Genomic DNA, 19,099 nt, shown 5'->3' with positions numbered 1-19,099 from the left:
CAACCAACTTGAAATACGGGAGAAATGAATCACTGTCCCAGTTTTAAGTCAGACCTTTCTCATTCCCAAAGGCAGTTGTAGATTTTCTTTTAATATTAACACTGGTTTAATCCTTACTCATTTTCCCAACTCCAACTTTAACTGTTAAACCCTGTGAGGGTCTAATCTCCCAGTGAGACCCTAATAATGTATCTCAACGTGGGAGTTAAAGTCTGCATTAAGACGGCTCATTTGGGATGTTGCACAAGGGTATTTCCTTTTGGAAGACAGCTGGCTAAGAAGATTAGAAGCAGAGTTTTCAATTTATCTCACACACCCTGACTCCCTTTATTGGCTGGGACCCTCTTATCATGTTTTGGCAGGAGCTAAAGCAGCCATTGGCATCTTTATCTATATCTGCTACTTTGGAATGACTGCTTCCACCATTACACTTCTTATTTTAAACCGTATAGCCTGGCCTTTCTGCACAAACTGTGTCATGGTCACCACCCAAAAGTTAGTTGGTTTAGAAAATAAAAACTGAATATGTGTCACTTAAGTGTGCCTAATGGCAACTTGATGGAATATATGTATTACGTTTTTTAGTTAGCATCAACTGGCCCCTGAGAGAGCCAGATAGGATGAATAAGGGAGAGGGAGAGAGGGAGCGAGAGAGAGAGAGAGAGAGAGAGAGAGAGAGAGAGAGAGAGAGAGAGAGAGAGAGAGAGAGAGAGAGAGAGAGAGAGAGAGAGAGCTTGCAGAAAAAAAGCTGCAGGAGTAAGGATATAAAACCTTGAGACAAGAGGATGCTCCTTTCTCAAACCGGCTGCCATTTCAGTGGTGGACATGTTGGAGTTGGGGAGGGTCGACTTTGAGGTGTCATTGACGCTATGTAGATGAGAGTGAGGATCCTGCGCTCCATGTTACGTCCCTGCTCGCTTCAACTCAGACGGCGGCAGCTCCTTTCCCCGTCTTCTCTTCCTTCCTCTCTTTCAGCACCACTCCTTCCAGGACAGCACCTCGCTCCAAAAGACGCGTTTGTTCGCCATCCTCCCGTCTCAGGATCATATATTTGCCCACTGTCGTCGGATGCAAAGTTTTCGCCTTGGTTTTATTCTGTAAAAGTACAAGGAAGTAACTTTTTAAAATTCGGATTTCCCCATCTCGGAAACAATCTGGACAATCGAAGGAATTCATTGTAAGTATTCTGTTTCACAGTCTGCATGCATTTATATAAATCAGGAATATATATGTGACTATACAAGCGAGGAACATTGAGGAATTTGGAATATGCAGATGCGCGGAATGTGCAATGTGCACGGATGTGCGACTGCACGTATTGGCGACGCAAGAGATTCATTAGCGATTTTTTTTTTTAAATGTGTCGAATGTAAATGTGCGATATGTGTGGGGGAAAAAAACTGCACACAATTCTTACTTCACTTAATTTAAATTTGTCTTGAGGGTGTGCGTCTCTTTGAAGTCAAACGTTACATGAATCTGGAATATTATTAACAGATTGGATGTAAAATGCTTACTGTTTAAAACATCAACATGTAACACATCAGATTTTAAACCGTGTTGCCTCATAGCCGAATGCCTTTCACCATTACGCACGCGAGTTGATGGAACAGAGAGCGCGCGCGGTTTCATTCTTCAATTCACGAGCAGATGTTTATTTTACATTTTAAAAGTAAAAATAAATAGAAATGAATAACGTATAAGCAGAACCTTGCTAAAATCATGTGCCTAAACGGCGAAGCATATTATTTGCATTACTGCACAGTAACAAGTAAGTAAAATATCTTCTTTTTTTAAACTCTGTCCCGCAGATACTTGATGAAAATGTCTATTCAAAAACTGCAGATATTTATGAGCCTCTCCAGTTTATTCATTAGACAGTATCGTCGCGCCGGACTCCTAAACGTGTTTAATTGCTCTTCTTTTGTACGGGAGCACTAGGAAGTGGGCCATTGAATTTAGAGCATAATGACTCAAGGACAAGAGCGGGCTCTAAATTTCTGCTTACATGCATTCACTCCAGGCAATTAAAAGTGATTTTTATTGCATGAGAAGTCTTTATTTGATCCCGTGGGGTTCACGGATCGTGGGTCACATTTTTTTATATCCACCCCTGAAGAAATGTCATGGAATTAGAATGGATGCACGCACAGCTATCGTGGAAAAAATATATTTAACCAGTAACATACAACATTTTAAGCATGGCCACCGTGATACGCATTTTGGTCTCGCCTTTATTATTTTTACAAATAAAAATAAAAACTTCCCAATTATTCCGTTAATTGGGATTATGATTCAAGTTCCAATGAAATGAAAATTAGAATCACAGGTTTTAATTATGTAAAACAATTAAGGCAAAATCACGCCTATTATCCCTTATTATTAGAACCTGGCATTCTACTTCATACGATATTTCAAACAAGTAGATGTGCCTTTTTTTTCCAGTGAATTTATATATTTAATGTAACCATAATTATGTTTTCAGGGTTGCTGGAACGCTGCTGAGCTGCTCCTGATCCCTCTCATTACCCCGATCGTTCGTCTGTGCTCGGCAGTTATCTGGGAGCTGGGGTGTACAGGACGGAGAAGCTGCTGTTTGTCTGGACCGGTGCTGAAACCCCCTCCTCTTCACCTGTCAGGACTATCCGACACTCACAGTGACCATGGCCACCAACGGGACCAAAGCATCGGACGGACACGTCTTAACGGAGACGGTGAATGACGCGCCCAGCACGCCAAACGACAAACCCAAAACCTTGGTGGTGAAAGTGCAGAAGACGAAAAAGGAGCTCCCCGAGAGAGAAATGTGGGGCGGGAGATTTGACTTTCTTCTCTCTTGTGTCGGGTACGCAATCGGACTCGGAAATGTCTGGAGATTTCCTTATTTATGTGGAAAAAACGGAGGAGGTAATGAGGACTTTCTTGGCAACTTTCCATTCATCCACACATACACAAAAAAGGGAATGCAAAGATCTCGACCTCAAAACCTGCCAGTTTGCTTCCGGAGGTTTTTTTAATAAAATAAAGCTAACGTGTATTTCCCTCCAATGTAAGCCGTGCGTAATTCAGGGGGCGCATGAAATACTCCTTTTTACCAAATATTGTATCTGGATTATGATGAGTGTTACTCGTTTATGATTCACGTTCAATTACACCCTTTATCTCTTACTTCTCATTCAGGGGCCTTCTTGATTCCATACTTTTTGACCCTCATATTTGCTGGCATGCCTCTGTTCTTTTTGGAGACGGCTCTTGGTCAGTACACTTCTATTGGAGGACTTGGAGTGTGGAAGCTAGCCCCCATTTTCAAAGGTAAAAGACACTTTTAAATTATGCTTAAGGCCTTAAACTATACGTTAACTAGCTGCCAGGTGGATTAACGAAGTCCGTCATTATTTCGTTGTAATCATGAAACAGAGGGCCAAAGTTTATGCCTAGTAATAGACCAATACTTTCAAAAAATCAATTTTTATTATGTCTGTATTCTCCCGTTGTTTCAGGTGTGGGTATGGCTGCTGCTGTTCTGTCCTTCTGGTTAAATATATATTACATTGTAATCATTTCCTGGGCTCTTTACTATCTGTACAACTCCTTCACTACTGTGAGTATTTGATTTTTATATTCATGTGGTTTTCTAATAAAACAATATAATAATAGGACTTGAATACCGTGAACTTGTAATAGTCTAGTTTCCCTGATTCCTTCTGAAAAACATTTCATAAAACAAGTGCCCCTTTAAATCTTTTCTCGTCCAGGTTGTATTATATTTTATGTACATAGTAACCCATGAAGTTATGTGGAAGGCTATTTTTTGCCAGGAGCTCTTATATAGGGGTGAACAGCTCTTGACATAGTATGACATTTATTACTTCCTTTCCCACATAATTAGCGCCTTACACAAGGTATTGATAAATGCATTTGGCGATGAGGCATTTACTCCTCCAAGAAAAGCATGAAATCTCAATGAGTATCATGGTCTTGGCTGCTTGACAGCCACAGAGAATGGGACCCGGCGGTGGGAGAGGGGTTCAAGTAAAAAGAGCTGTCTGTGTGATTTTCCTCTCTCTTTTTTTCTTCCTTAATTTTCAGGAGCTGCCATGGCGGACTTGTGGCAATTCCTGGAACACAGACCGCTGTTACACCAACTACAGCCTCCCAGACACCAAAAACCTCACCAGCGCTGTGGTGGAGTTCTGGGAGTAAGCTGGAAATAAGAGTCCGTTTATATCACAAGGATACTGCTCTGTTATGAACAGATTTAAGCTAAGGTCATGGTCCCGCCTGTGCACAATCAAGATCAGGGTTTGAGTTTTATATGAGCAAATCCCTCAATATATATATATATATATATATATATATATATATATATATATATATATATATATATATATATCACTTCAGAGAAATTGTACAATAAAAGGGCCTGAGACAAACCTACGATTTTTTATGTGAGCAAAAAAAAAGCTGGTATATGTAAGCATGACTCCATTTGACTGTTAAGCCTTAAAAAAGCTTCAGGGGTGAGAAAGGAAAGCCAGTGAGAGGGCTTTCTGTGAGTATCTAGACATGTGCGTGCATATTTGTGTGTGCACCCATGCATGCTGCATGTATGACATCAAGGATGTATTTGTGCGTTGTAGTAAGCCCACTTTACTTCCCTGCAGACGTAACATGCACCAGATGACCGATGGTCTGGAGAAGCCTGGGGAGCTCAGGATCCCACTGGCTATCACACTGGCCATTGCATGGGTGCTGGTTTATTTCTGCATCTGGAAGGGGGTCAGCTGGACTGGCAAAGTAAGTAGAGGACAAACATGGAAACTAAAAATGGAAGAATGAAATCCATTGTGAATTGAAGGGAATAGTGAGTGTAGTAAATTGACACAATGACATGTAGGATTATTGGTTGAAAGCAGGGATCACATAACTTCTTCATACTATTTCAAAAGTGTAGGCTGAGCAAAAATGTAAATTCAAGTGACCATGTTTTCATAAGGTTAACTGTCTTGAAATATTTGAAAATGATATAAAACAACATGTCATCTGTTCTCAAGTGAGACAATACAGTGACATGCAATACTGCCAACCGCCCTCTGTCTGTGTCTCTTTAAAAGGCTATACAACATTCAACACATCCAATATCCCTTTAATCCAAAGCACCCATAAGTATGAAAAGCACCAACATGTTCCACAAAGGGACACAAAGGCCTACATTTGACTTCTGTGAAGCCATGCTCTGCCCACTGAGCTACACAATTACAAAACCACAACATGTGTGATTAGCCTTTTGCACTTTTAAGTATAATGGTTGTTTATGGCAGATTCATCATTGTTTTTTATAAAAGGAGTGTCAATGACAGTATTTCTGTTAGTTCATTTCTTCTTCACTTTATTTTCTCATGAATGATCTGAACTGCGTTGACTTTGAAAACACAAATTAGTTCACATAAGGAGTGAAATAGTGCACTGAGAGTGTGCTGAACCCAACCGTTCTGGGGTCATCTCGCCTCCAGGGAAAGGCAGACTAGGTCACTGTGCTGCTCTGTGCTGTAGGGATGGTACCACACAGTACTGTAACATTGTTCATGAGGAGTTGAACAACTTGGCAGTTTTCACTTCTTCTCCAGCTCCATTGCCTTCCAGGACAAATATTCAAAGTTACATTATGCTCACTAGCTCTGTGATTTAACAAGTTCAAGTTTAGAAAGACAATATAATTTTTTTTTAACAATAACTTTGTGTCCCACAGGTGGTCTACTTTTCAGCCACATACCCTTACTTTATGCTGTTCATCCTGTTTTGCCGTGGCATCACTCTACCCGGTGCAATTGATGGAATTCTCTTCTATATCACACCAGACTTTGAAAAACTGAAGGAGTCTGAGGTATGCTCTCTGTTTCTGGCCTAAATGTATACAACATATTTCTGTTCAGGGATACATTTATATATTTGTTAAGGTGGCTGATGATAGTTATATCAATGACGATTAATGACCAGGGGCAGCAAAATAGTAGAAAGGATGTCTATTAGCACACAGCTATACAAAATATAACTGTGTATATTTCAACTATTTCCCCTTGAGCAGCAAAGCAATAAGCCTATACCTATATATATATATATATATATATATATATATATATATATATATATATATATAGCTTATTTCTATTAATTTTGCTGATGCAGAATCTTTAATAAAGTACACAGTAGGTCTCACATAGCTGAAAGCTGGGTTAATGAAAATATGATAGTATTGTTTTTTTTATTTTTATGATGATGTTATCTTTTTTTTCGTAATGATTGTGACTAAATTACTTAGCCACATCATTAAAGCTCATGAAGAATATGTGCTGAAGCCAGATGAGGTGTGGAGAGACATACATCATTAGACATGGTACGGTCTTGCCGAGTGAGGTCAAGATGGGATGTAATGGGATCAGAATGGGTCAGATAGAACCAAGTATAACAAGACAGCATAGCTCTTACACAAGTATTATTCCCAGTTCCTGCCATTGACATCAAAGGTTTATAAGAGGCAAGATGCCTTTGTGTATGATCAGCCCAGTCAGTTAAATTAGCAGATAATGACAAACAAGGCTAATTCAGCAGTAAAATTAAATGAAATCTGGTCAGATTTGAGGGAAATATCTCTATTTAGCATCAACTTTGTGTTTATTTAACCTCTTTTTTTTTAATCTCCGTGAAAGGTATGGCTGGATGCTGCCACTCAGATATTCTTTTCCTATGGGCTGGGATTAGGCTCTCTGATTGCTCTTGGCAGCTACAATCGCTTCAATAACAACGTATACAGGTAGGGCATTATAATATGTTGCATTTTCAATACCTGTTCATAGTGTCTAGCACCAGTCACTCACACATCACTGGGCGACTGTGGCTCAGTGGTAGAGCAGGGTGGTCCTTCAATCTGAGGATTGGCGATTCCACAGAAAGACCCTTAACCCCAAATTGCTCCTGCATGCTGTGCTTGTGGTGTATGAATGGGTGTGAATGTTTAGTCAGAGTCCTGATGGGCAGGTGGCACCTTGCATGGTTGCCATCAGTGTATGAATGTGTGTGAATGGGTGAATGACATGTAGTGTTAAAGCCCTTTGAGTGGTCGGAAGACTAGAAGAGCGCAAAGTCCATTTCCATCTTTCTTTATTTTGAAGGAGACCGCGTCGATGTCTCTTCCTGTGATTATTTTTGGTTTCCTGGCAACAAAGTGTCCGCTTTACCTTCTATTTTGGGACTATTTTAGCTTGCAGCTGTATCAGTCTTATCATTATTTTGGCACTACCCTCAGTTTTACACTCATAGGCACAGACGTCAGGTTTGCCGTAGCCTCTGTCATATTCTCTGATAAACACTGGTCTGCTATGGTTCCAGACATTTTAAAAGAGCAGCTCAATATAAATCTACCCAGCTGCTGTGCTATTGCGGGATGCAAAATCCCTCCCCCCCCCTCCCGGTACATCTTGACAATGTGTGACGGGTTGATAAGGCATTGATATAGGCGTGACAATGGCTGCCTTGTGCTTTGTCTCTCCCCTACAGAGATTCCGTCATTGTCTGCTGCATCAACTCCTTCACCAGCATGTTTGCTGGCTTAGTCATCTTCTCCATCGTGGGATTCATGTCCAATGTAACAAAGAGACCTATCGCTGATGTGGCAGCCTCAGGTAATTGCAATCAATGTTGAAAGTCGATAGTAACAATCGACACAGACAAGAGATATTTGTGATATTGCGAGATGTTATTATTTCTGTCAAAAAGAGAGGGTTTTAGTTTGCCACTATGTGTCAGTTCTGATTTCTGGGTTTATTAGACAGCAAAATTGCCCAGTGATTTTGAAAAAACTTGCTGTCCTTTATAAGAACTAACGTTTAACATTTACCAATCCCACTTTGTTCTTTACAGGACACTTTGGAAATATCAAGTAGTACAGTTACTTTTACGCCTTTTAAAAGGCAGATGCGTTTTTAAATTGACTAAACATTAATTTTGTATAACTTATTGTTCAATTGTCCAATATTTTAGTATCTATTTTGCCATTGTAAGCACACAATGTCACAATTTATATGAAATGTGTCTTATTTTGAAGGACCTGGCCTGGCATTCCTGGCTTATCCTGAGGCTGTGACCCAGCTGCCCATCTCTCCTCTCTGGGCCATACTCTTTTTCTCTATGCTGCTGATGCTGGGAATTGACAGCCAGGTAAAGATAACCCAACAACAATGGTCTAAGTTGTGGCCCATTAGCCATATTGATACAGCAAAGTGCTAATGTTTCAGCTTCTTCCAAGCAAGGCTTAGACAACTTAAAGTCAAAATGAAATACATTACCACAACTGTTCATGTTTAAGGCTCATATTCAATTGAGTCTGGAAACATTCATAATGTGGCATTGCAATAAAAGCAGTACTAAAACGTAATGTAATATAGATTACATAGCTCTAAACCTCAGAAATTGACTGAATGTATTATTTTGACGACAGTGTTTTACGTAACACAGTTTTGACGTGACTCTGCCATCTATCCAGTTCTGCACAGTGGAAGGCTTCATAACTGCACTGGTTGATGAATTCCCTCACGTTCTCCGAAAACGCAGAGAGATCTTCATCGCGATCGTCTGCCTTATTTCTTACATCATTGGACTGTCCAACATCACACAGGTAAATTATTATTTCTTATTGGATAAGCCTCCCACTCATTGACAAGGTTGATATCTGTTGCCATATTCGGTTCATATTAAGTCTGTATGTCTACAGTTTATCAAGTAATCACACTGTGGGGACTAGCCCTTCTTTCATAATATTTGCAGAATCCACTAGAAACGATGCACAATTTCAGAATGTTCATCTTCAATCAACTGAGTAAACACTTGAAATTTGCAAACATCAAAAAGCCTTAATTCATTCATATTTTACATTTCTGACTTTGGCACTGTCATAGGATAATAAAACATTTTACACAGACTCTCTAAGCATCCTACAGGACACCATTGCTGTGACCCTAGCAGCTGACCCAGTAACCTGCAAGTCAGCTCTCGAAGTGGCCATCATAATAAATCCAATGAGCATCTAAGTAAAAAGGTCAAAGGGTAATGTGCCCTCTGAGACTGTAGCTCCTGGCCAAAGTGGTTTATGTCATCTTGCATCATGCTTCAGTTTGTAAACATGAAACAGAGGAAGATCTCACACCTTGAGGCCAGATTATTAAAGGTTTCATAAATCATATACTATGGGGCAGATTTCTATGAAATATTGAACACTTATACTGAACACATTCATGCTCCTCAGACAAGAAATCATGTTGTGCACGTTATGACCCTAGCCTGGCTCCTACGAACGTTCCCATGCTGCACTCACTTACATCCCGGATTACGGTCACGGTGATTGACAGTGGTTAGATTTAGGCAGCAAAAACACTTCTTGGTTATGTTTAGGAAAAACAACCACTACTTGGTTATGTTTAGGAAACACAAGTACTTCAGGTTGAAAGCCCTGTGTCATTTGACCTCATCGCTACTTCCGCAATCTCATTTGTGTTACTTGAAAAGCCAACATTATACAGGACAAAACACATAAAATGTAAAACGTGATTCACAATGCAGTTTGTCATTTTTAGGAGACGGGGGGGGGGGGGGGGGGGGGGGCTGCATGACCTCTAGCAGCCACCTAAGGTTTAAAAATTCCACTCTTATCTTATAATTCAACTGTCAGGATGCCAACAAATTTGCCAAGATACTTCAATCTACTTCGTCAATCTTTTAACTAATTATGATTCCGATGAAATATTAGAATCTGTGAAAAAACACTGGTCACTGCTGTCTAACTACCAAATTGTATTTAGTATACAAATATAATTTAAGAATAATAAAAAAAGCGATGCTTTAAGCATTTTCCCTATCGTGCATTTTAAAACACTCACACACTATACTATATAAGACACAGTATTTTTGTCCCAATTTAAATCCAAACAAGTAAAGGAGCCAACAGTCAGCAAGAAGTTGTCAAAGAGGCTTCAGCTTCTGTCTGCTTGTTCCTCGATTCCACTTGACTGATTCAGTTCGGTCCTGCACATTCAATACTATAATTGCTTCTTCAAGATTTTCCCCTTCATGTGTCTTATCTTCTTGTCTCTTGTTTGCTGCTTCTCTCCTTTTACAGGGTGGACTCTATGTGTTCAAGCTGTTTGACTACTACTCAGCTAGTGGAATGTGCCTGCTGTTCCTGGTCTTCTTTGAATGCATCTCAATTTCATGGTTTTATGGTGAGCCACACATATGTCTCTGTAATCTCCTCCAGGATGTTGTTTCCAGCCACAGTATTTCTCTTTCACTGCTGACTTATTGGGAGCTAAAATCTATCTATCTATCTATCTATCTATCTATCTATCTATCTATCTATCTATCTATCTATCTATCTATCTATACACATCTGAGATGATAAATTATAACTTAAACTGTATTCATGACGTTTCATCTTTGGTTCCAGGTGTGGACAAATTCTATGACAACATTGAGGAAATGGTTGGCTACAGGCCCTGTCTGTGGTGGAAGGCCTGCTGGGTTGTTTTCACTCCGCTCATTGTGGCTGTAAGTGTTATCTGTGGTTAACATGCATGTGTCCAGACAGCAACAGGGGGGGACACCCTATCAAGGACAATGGTTAGGCTAATCCAACACGTTTTCGTTCAAGGACCTTTGGCGTCACTTTCTAATGCACTGGGTCGCCCAGCGCCAAACTAGGACGCTCCACTACGGTTGCTGTAATCACATTTTATTGTGAATTCAAACAAAAAACCTTCTTTAGGATTAGGAATAAAACCACTTAGTTAGGTTTGGGGAAAAACATAATGGTTGGGATTAAAATAACTATGTTTACTAAGTAAAACTTAAACAATGTAACATAAGTACTGAAAACGCATAACCTCAAAATAACTCAACAACACCTTGGGATGAGATCACTCTCTTGGTTGAATATCCTGTGTTTGTTCTTGTGTTTGTTCTTTCATGTGAAGTTACATATTGAGAATGATTGCATAATCTTTATGTGCAAAATGTAGCTTTGTCACTTGATGATTGTGTGCACAAAACCAAAAGCACTTTAATTACTTTTACTTAATAGCTTTTACTTGATGTGATGCTTAACATGCATTACTATCTCACCACACCATCATATTACATCACAAAGTGTGTCTGTTCTGTCCAAAGAGCATTCAAGACCAAAAGCTTGTTCTGCAGTTTTGCTAAAATGTGCATGGCCTAGAATCTACACTGTGTGTCAAAACATGATAATGAAGATACATACATTTCCTTGTCCCTCTTGTCCAGGGGGTCTTCTTGTTCAGTGCAGTGCAGATGGTTCCCCTCACCTTGGGTGACTACGTGTTCCCGGCCTGGGGCCAAGGCGTTGGGTGGTGCATGGCCCTCTCCTCAATGACTCTCATCCCAGGCTACATGGGCTACATGTTCCTCACACTCAAAGGCACATACAAAGAGGTAAGATCAATGCAAATTCAGTGAAATAGTTGATGCATTTTACTTAAATAATATAATTTGACCTGCTTTTTTTGCTCCAAAGCAATGAATAATTGTGCTACAAAGCAAATAGAGTTACCGGAAGCTTATAGCAAATAGTACTAATATCTGCATATGCAAATTCAATCATAAATACATACACTTACAAGAAGGGTTATTATATGTACAAATATGTAGAATGATGTATAAATACGGAAAGTTTTACTTAGTGTAATGCAATTATGATAGCCGCAGATTTCCCAGAGTACATCACTACACCCACGTCTGAGCATTTCACACATCTACTGTATTAGCTGGTTTGAATTTTAATCTGCGGGCGGCAGCGTGGCAGGCTCTGTGTTAAGAGTTTCAAGTGGATTACTTTTTGGCTCAAATATATTATTCCATATGGCCAATCCAACACAGAGGGGACTGATGTGTAGTGAGGATAATTTAATGTCAAATAAGCCCTGCAGATTTTGTTCAGTTTTAACCATGATGGGAAGTATACATTCAAGGTCACCCTGTAGAATTTTTTTCCTGACTGGTTCAAACACGTTTACCAGAATATACTGATCCGTATATCATACTCACTTACATTAACAATATTTACATAATGGCTAGCTGCGAAAGAAGTACCAGATATGTAATTTGGCAGCATTATACTGGATGTTAAAATACTCAGCTTGGCCCAATGTGATTGTGATCTATGCATCATGTATATCTATGCAAATGCACTGTGATTCAATGTTTTTGTAATTAGCAAAAACATAGGCATGCTCGGTAAAGATGAGATAAATCATTGTGAGGAGTATAGAACAGTGATGAAAGGATTAGTAAAATAGAGTTTCTAATTAGTTCTGTTAAACAATTTTAGATGCGTTTTTGCTTTACCAGTTCTAAATAAATTACATTCATTTCAATGCAGCAGAATGGTATTCTGCTTTTTTTATTGCTCTGATGATCCCAATCAGTTGCATGCCATTTACATTCAGAGCATTTTGATTTGCAGTCATCCATAATGGGCTGAACAATAACCTTACATCTATATGGTCCCCAGTGAGCGATATAGCTTTATAGCCATCGCTGACGGAATAAATGGGCCATAAATGCATGCAGTGCAACAGAGGCTGTCAGATGCGATGTGCAGGTGTCAGATCCTGCAGAACCAGCTGATGGTTGATTGTCTAATTGTAGCAATCAGCCAGCCCTGCTCACAGGCGGAAGCTTAGCTTCACAAGCACTCCACATAAATGCTGCAGCATCACAGGTCCAACACTGCACCCAGAGTTCAGTTCATTTGAAAGGTTCAGGATGGTGTGATTAAGTTCCGTGGGATCAGAAGTTTGTGATGTCATGAACATTAGCTTTTAATTCCCTTTGTCGGCCATATGTCAGGCTGTGTTTATTCATACAACAATATATCACATTGGGGAAACTTTTCGGAGATCGTCTTGATGTGTTTAGACCCATCCATCAAGCTCACAGCTGTGTTGCTGGTGTGTTTTGTTATAGATTATTGGTTCACACACTTTGCAGTTGTTTGGTCCCTGCTAATGCTGTGTGACAGTGTCTCGTTGTAATTTCAACACCATCAGCAGTTTCTTCAGCTGTGTAATATCCGTTGCTTCTCTGTTTCAGCGTCTGCGGATAATGTTCAAGCCTGTGACACTGGCGAAGGCTCAGGAAAACGGCCCAGACCAGCAGACAGAAAACCAGAATCAGGACCCTGCCAACGAGGAAGCCTACATCTAGAAACTTCTTCCTGTCTCTCTGTCTCGACGGGCAGACTGGCGATCTACACAGAAAAAAAAAACATAATCAAGGTTGGGAACGACCACCAGACTTCCACGTCTGCTTTTATTCACCTACCTCCTGGGGACACGTGAGACCAACCTGATTACAGTTATTTTTAGAGTTTTTTCTGTTTGTTTATTTGTATAATACAGAGTTATAAAACTTATGAGGAAAAAAACAAATTACCCAGCAAAAGTGTTGTGATATTTTGAATTTCATTATGCAAAAAAGTTAGACTTTTTAGAAAAGGAAATGTGACTTATAAAATTACTGTATATTGAATATATAATTTAAATTTGGAGGCCTGCGTTGATTCAATAGTATTGTGCTACTTTGAAGATATTAATTAATCTACTAAACTACAATTACTGTACAAAGAAAAATATTGGTTTAATGCATTTTTGCTTGTTTATGAAATACATACATTTAAATGAATGCAGTGTAGTAGGTGAAAAAAAATGCAATTTGAAAGTTTGTGAAGTGAAAATTGAATACAGATGGCAAAGACAATATGGGAATGTGCAACAGGTTAGGCCAAATCTGCTTGTATGTGTAAAATATAATTTAGCCAGACTATCACTCCCTTGCAGGATCCTGCAGTTAACCTGAAATGTTTACCGCCCATGTCTGGGGCTACCTTTGAAAAGCACAAGTACAGTATGGGATTTTGAAGCGTCCAGTTTTTATTTTGGCTCCATTTAAACTTGTGACAGCAAAAATAACTTACATAGGATACATAGCAAGAGACTGTTATAATTGTTTCTTTGTTTTCTAAAGAACAATAACTTTGTATGTTGTCTGAATCTTTTTTGTAGAATAATTGTTAGGTCATTTTCTATATGTGAGAGTGAGAAGGACCAAAATCATACTCACGTTAGAAGGATTGGTGCAGACATTTGGACACGCTGAATATATAAATGGATTAAATCAAGCAACTCCCTTTGTCTCTCTGAAGAGCAACGGAGTACAGTAGCAAATACAGCATCCATTACATTACAAGCACAATTTTTGGATCTTTAAACTACCACTTCTAACGGGTAGCCAATACATAAATCCCACATTTGCATTGTGCGTACAATATTTATGCTAGAGATTATTTAGAAAAAGTAGAATTCCCTTCTCCTGACAACCAGTAAAGTTTATAGACAGTTATGTTGCAATAAGTCAATCCTATTTCAGATCTATATTTCAAACTGTGAGGTTGAATAAGCTGCAGTGGCTGCTGCATTGGAGACTGCATGATGGATTTCTACGATAGCTCCACTTTTCCGACTGGAACCGTTTACTTGTATAACTATTTAGTAACCCACTCCTCAGGAACAGGTGGAAGTGACCAAATTAGTACTATAATATAATATAATAATAGATACTACCATTATACACTGAAACAATTAATGCTACATATAAAATAAAATAAACTGTCAGCAAATATTTTCCATTTTCTCCCATTATTCCAACATGTACCTTAAGCGGCAACAAAACATCAACACACAATCCATAGACATATACACATATGTATGTATTTGTGCGTGTGTAGATGGGAACACTCGAAAGCTGATCCAAATTGTTTTCTCTTTTCTGTGTGCTGTTCAGCGAGCATCATTTCTTTCAATGTAAATTAATTCATCATTTTAGTAGAAGCCAAACAGAGTTTCTACGCTGTGGCTAGTGCGGATTTCCAATATCAGATAAGGAGAGAGAAGCTTTGGCTCAGTCAGCGGACAAATCACTGTTAACACAACATGACACAGCCAGATGCTATATACTGTAGGCCAACACCACTGAAACTACACCTTTTCATAGGGTAAAGAAAAACCTATTGTTACATATCAAGTTTGTTCGGCAATATAAAAACATTGTATGTAAAAGCTGACTTTGCGACAGACCACAGATATCACTGTATTACTATGAAGAAGGATCAAGAAAATGTGCTTCTGTGGCAGCTACATGCGACAGGAATCAGGTTGAACCAGTCCCGTTTATTTTCTTTTATCTATGTTCTTTTTTTTCAAAGATATGTGAATTAAAATGTGCAATGACAAAGGGTTCCGTGAATTTTGTATAAAGTTACCATACTGCAGTTTTATCTCTTGAATGATGTTGTAAACTGGACTGTGTAATACATGTATCTGTGAATGTCGGTACAACCTGAGTTTTTCTTTTCTTTTGTCTAAATGTTGAACGTGTTGAATGTGATATTATTTGCTTTTTTCTGCAATAATATTATTATCTCAGAAACTAAAGCACATATCTCTCTCAACTGTAAAAATTATAATTACAATAACAGAGTAGAGTAATAATTAAGATGATAATATTAATAACGATAACAATAATGTAATAGAAATGTCTAGTCAGAGAATATTGTTTTGTATATTTCTAGCTGTTTCATGGGCCTAATGTAAAATATTCTATGTAAAAAACATATAATAAATGTCTTTAGATGGTGTTATATGAAAAAGCATGATTGCAATATATGTTCTCTGCAAAAATAAATAAAGACCTATAGATTATAAGATCTGTTTCATTCATTTTTAAATGCATACAACAAATATGTATGTTGCAAATACACAAAAGGTTAATTGTGGAAAGCACCATATCTAGAATGGGTGTAACTCTTCAAATGACTACAAACACTGATTTAAAAGGTATAGAAATGCTCTTCCAACCTGCGTTCTGCATTGTTGAGTGAGATGGTTTTGCATGACAATGACCTGCTCAGTGTTATGCTAATGCTACATTTATTACATACTGTAATTGGAAATGAATACGCAATCAATTCCATCACCGCAAGAGATGTTCTCTTTAAACTTTGCTTACAGTTTCTGACAACACATTTTTGCCACAGTGATATCTTATATCCTTGTGACACCTGCACTGAGAGCTGTGCCAGCTCAGACACTATAGCTGTCTTGGATAACAGCCAATCCCTCCCGGTCACAATGCAGCATCTATCTCACTGCTGTTATGTGGTTAGCCTCCATTTGTTATGGTTGAAATGGACAGTAGAAAGAAAATACAGAATGTGTAGGGTATTTTTACTAGAGAAGAGTTTATGGAATACGTTGCACATACGATTGGGAAAAGCATTAATTAAGTAACACGTCTTGAATTTACGTGTCTGGATTACATGCTTGTTCAGTTTTTAGAGGGTAGTTCGGTAATCTCAAAATATGATGACCTTTGTTTTTCGAGCATGAATCTTTTCTCGCTCTTTTTTTATTTAACTTTTGTTGACACTTATTATTATTATTGTTTTTGTCCTATTGAAACACACCCAGGTCATACCTCCTCCAGCAATCTTAGAACCTAGAATATCTAATTGTTTGTTTCTGGCACATTTTAATCAATATTGCTAACTATTTACAAATTTACTTTGTGGTTTGCGTCACGTTATTTCTTCGGCTCTATATCTGTTTCCCATTGAGGCATGCCTATCAAAAATGGTATACAACTTTGGATGATATAATTGATTGATTTGATTTGGTCTTACTATTAACAATTATTAATCATGAGTTACTCGTTGTCATGCAACCCAGACCGTAATAATAAAACATGTCTTTTTCTTTTTCAGCTTTTGAGTTTTCAGGTGAGCAGTGCAGCCGCAGGCTTTGAAAATCAAAAGACTGTGCAGAGCGATGACAGTTTGAATACATGCTTACTGGATATAAAATGCAGTACTGTGTGTCATGTGAGGGTATAGTAGCAGACTCCAGTTGTCTTCCTGCACTATAACTCACAGGCTTGACAATATTTCAGTGAGCCCAATCACGTGGAACAGATTATGTGAATGCAATTTATAATTGGCATCTTGGCAGTGACATCATCTTTCCTTGCAACCATATACAAGCTCAGCACAGCAGAGATTGTGGAGGGTTGATAATAACTTCCATCCAAAAAACCGCATTAGACAGACACCATTATGTGGAATCTTCTACATCGTGTGTGTGCAGCTGTTGTAGCTATTTCCCTGAACAACACCTCACTCCACGTTGGTAGTTCAGTTAAACACATCGACTCAGTAACGCCTCAGAAAATGAGGGGCCAATACATCCGTTTGGATGAAACAATGTAGACCTACCTATCAAGTACAAGGGATAAGGTTTAGTTGGAATACAGTAGACATAAAACATTCTATGGAGAATTTTAACCATGTGAAATACTACGATGTTCAGCAAATAAAATGAATACAAATAGTTTATTGCCATGTTCGGGTGTCCTCCTTAAACCAGTAATAGCATGCCTGTTTGTTGCCTCAAAATACAGTAGTGTGTTTGCTCACATCCATGCCTCTAGTGTGTCTCAAGTGTTTGTATCCAAGCATCTCTTAGTTTTGAGAGTTAGTTATTTATAAGCAATGAAAATCACTGGTGCATGATATTGAATGGTATGTCTGTACGTTTGTGCGTAGAAAAAGAGAGAAGGTGATTTTATACCTGGTCAGACACATCTTCAGTCGTACATTAGTGGTGATGACAGTGTGTTTTTGAGCATGTGTGACTCTGTGTGCATGCATGCATGTGATTCAACATGCCCGTGTAAGTATGCATATATATATAATTCTCTGTCCGCTCATCTGAGCATGCGCCGGCACTAGAAGTGTCAGTTGTGGTGATGACACAGACATGAGCGGAGCAGCTCTGACAGCTCCAGTCTAGCAGAGGTAGTAGCAGCTCAGAAGTTAGCTCGAGGGCCCCAACAACACACACACTGTGGAAATGGTAATCCGGTTTCCCTCCCCGCCGGCTTAGCCAAGGCTCCCAGTTGCATGCACACTCTCCAACCGAATCACAATCAGTGGGCATGAAAAGGAGAGAAAAAAAATTGTCTGTTTGCTCGTCTTATGGCTGCAAGGCTGTAGTTTTCCACAGTTGTTTCATGTGATGATGCAGTGAGGTTATGCAATGGACGTTGCAATAGGAGACAGCATATGCTATTTGATGGCTATATTATTGGGAGTTTTGTTGGAAAAACAGCAACAAATCCATTCCTTATAAAGAAACCCCATACAAAATAAAATAATAAGAATAACTAAAATAATATGTCAGACAGTATATATAGTTAATTTCTATTTATGACTGACAAAGCACTTCATGGGTCAGATTTCAACATTACCTTGATGAAAATAGTTACAACAAAATAGTTACAATAACACACAATCTTTCCCTTAACCTAGTCAAATCGGTTGTATGCCCAAACCTAACAGTCATGTCATAAAATGATTTGTTATTCAAAAGGTTTTTGTCTTGGTTTTGGAAGGGACAGACGCATGATGTTTACCTGCTGATGAGGGCGTCAGATCAGAACAAAACTTTCCTGTGTCATTCAAGAGGGCATGGACAAACAATGCAACGTATTTTGCGTTTCCTTTTTTCTGATTTTTCAAATGTCTGCAGCTTTTTCACAGAACCTACACTTTCACAGGCTACCTAGTGTACACTGCCATGCATTTCCTTCTACTAGGATCTCTTTTTCTCCAGCTGACCAAAACTGAATCAGAATATTGGTGAGCCTTCATGCTTTCCCTCTGTTCACCTTTACAACAGGCTACTGATAGCATATCTGCTCCCAGCAGAATGACAGGCACTGAGAAAAGAAAATGCCCTTATCACTGCCTGCCATATGATGGGATTAGCTTGAGTGTTTTCAAACAAAGTATTAATGAGAAGTTTGAATTGCCTGGACCGCATATCCTGCCGAGCCCTGCCTGAACCGCGCTCATACATCATACACACACACACTCATACGCGTGCGCGCAACACAGCATTGTGACACATATTTGTCC

General features: G+C 38.9%; 1 protein-coding gene across 1 annotated transcript; it reads left to right on the top strand.

Moving 5' to 3' along the window:
- Positions 1 to 790: 790 nt before the first annotated feature.
- On the top strand, positions 791 to 15,828 carry slc6a1b (solute carrier family 6 member 1b). Its single transcript, XM_034531963.1, has 15 exons — positions 791 to 1,177; positions 2,486 to 2,907; positions 3,181 to 3,312; positions 3,501 to 3,601; positions 4,090 to 4,199; positions 4,665 to 4,797; positions 5,750 to 5,884; positions 6,708 to 6,811; positions 7,555 to 7,679; positions 8,102 to 8,214; positions 8,540 to 8,671; positions 10,169 to 10,271; positions 10,496 to 10,596; positions 11,335 to 11,502; positions 13,162 to 15,828. Exons 2-15 carry the CDS (start codon positions 2,664 to 2,666, stop codon positions 13,273 to 13,275), a joined length of 1,815 nt encoding a protein of 604 aa, XP_034387854.1. The 5' UTR covers positions 791 to 1,177; positions 2,486 to 2,663; the 3' UTR covers positions 13,276 to 15,828.
- The last annotated feature ends 3,271 nt before the right edge of the window (positions 15,829 to 19,099 follow it).

The sequence above is a fragment of the Cyclopterus lumpus genome, chromosome 5 (assembly GCF_009769545.1).
Source record: "Cyclopterus lumpus isolate fCycLum1 chromosome 5, fCycLum1.pri, whole genome shotgun sequence".
Classification (NCBI taxonomy): Eukaryota; Metazoa; Chordata; class Actinopteri; order Perciformes; family Cyclopteridae; genus Cyclopterus; species Cyclopterus lumpus.
This window is presented reverse-complemented; position numbering and strand designations above follow the sequence as displayed.

Bases quoted from the DNA above. Each gene is read 5' to 3' on its own strand.
- slc6a1b (XM_034531963.1), top strand. From the start codon at position 2,664: ATGGCCACCAACGGGACCAAAGCATCGGACGGACACGTCTTAACGGAG. The intron at 8,672-10,168 runs GTAAATTATTAT...CTCCTTTTACAG, and splicing joins GACTGTCCAACATCACACAG to GGTGGACTCTATGTGTTCAA. The intron at 10,597-11,334 runs GTAAGTGTTATC...CCTCTTGTCCAG, and splicing joins TCACTCCGCTCATTGTGGCT to GGGGTCTTCTTGTTCAGTGC.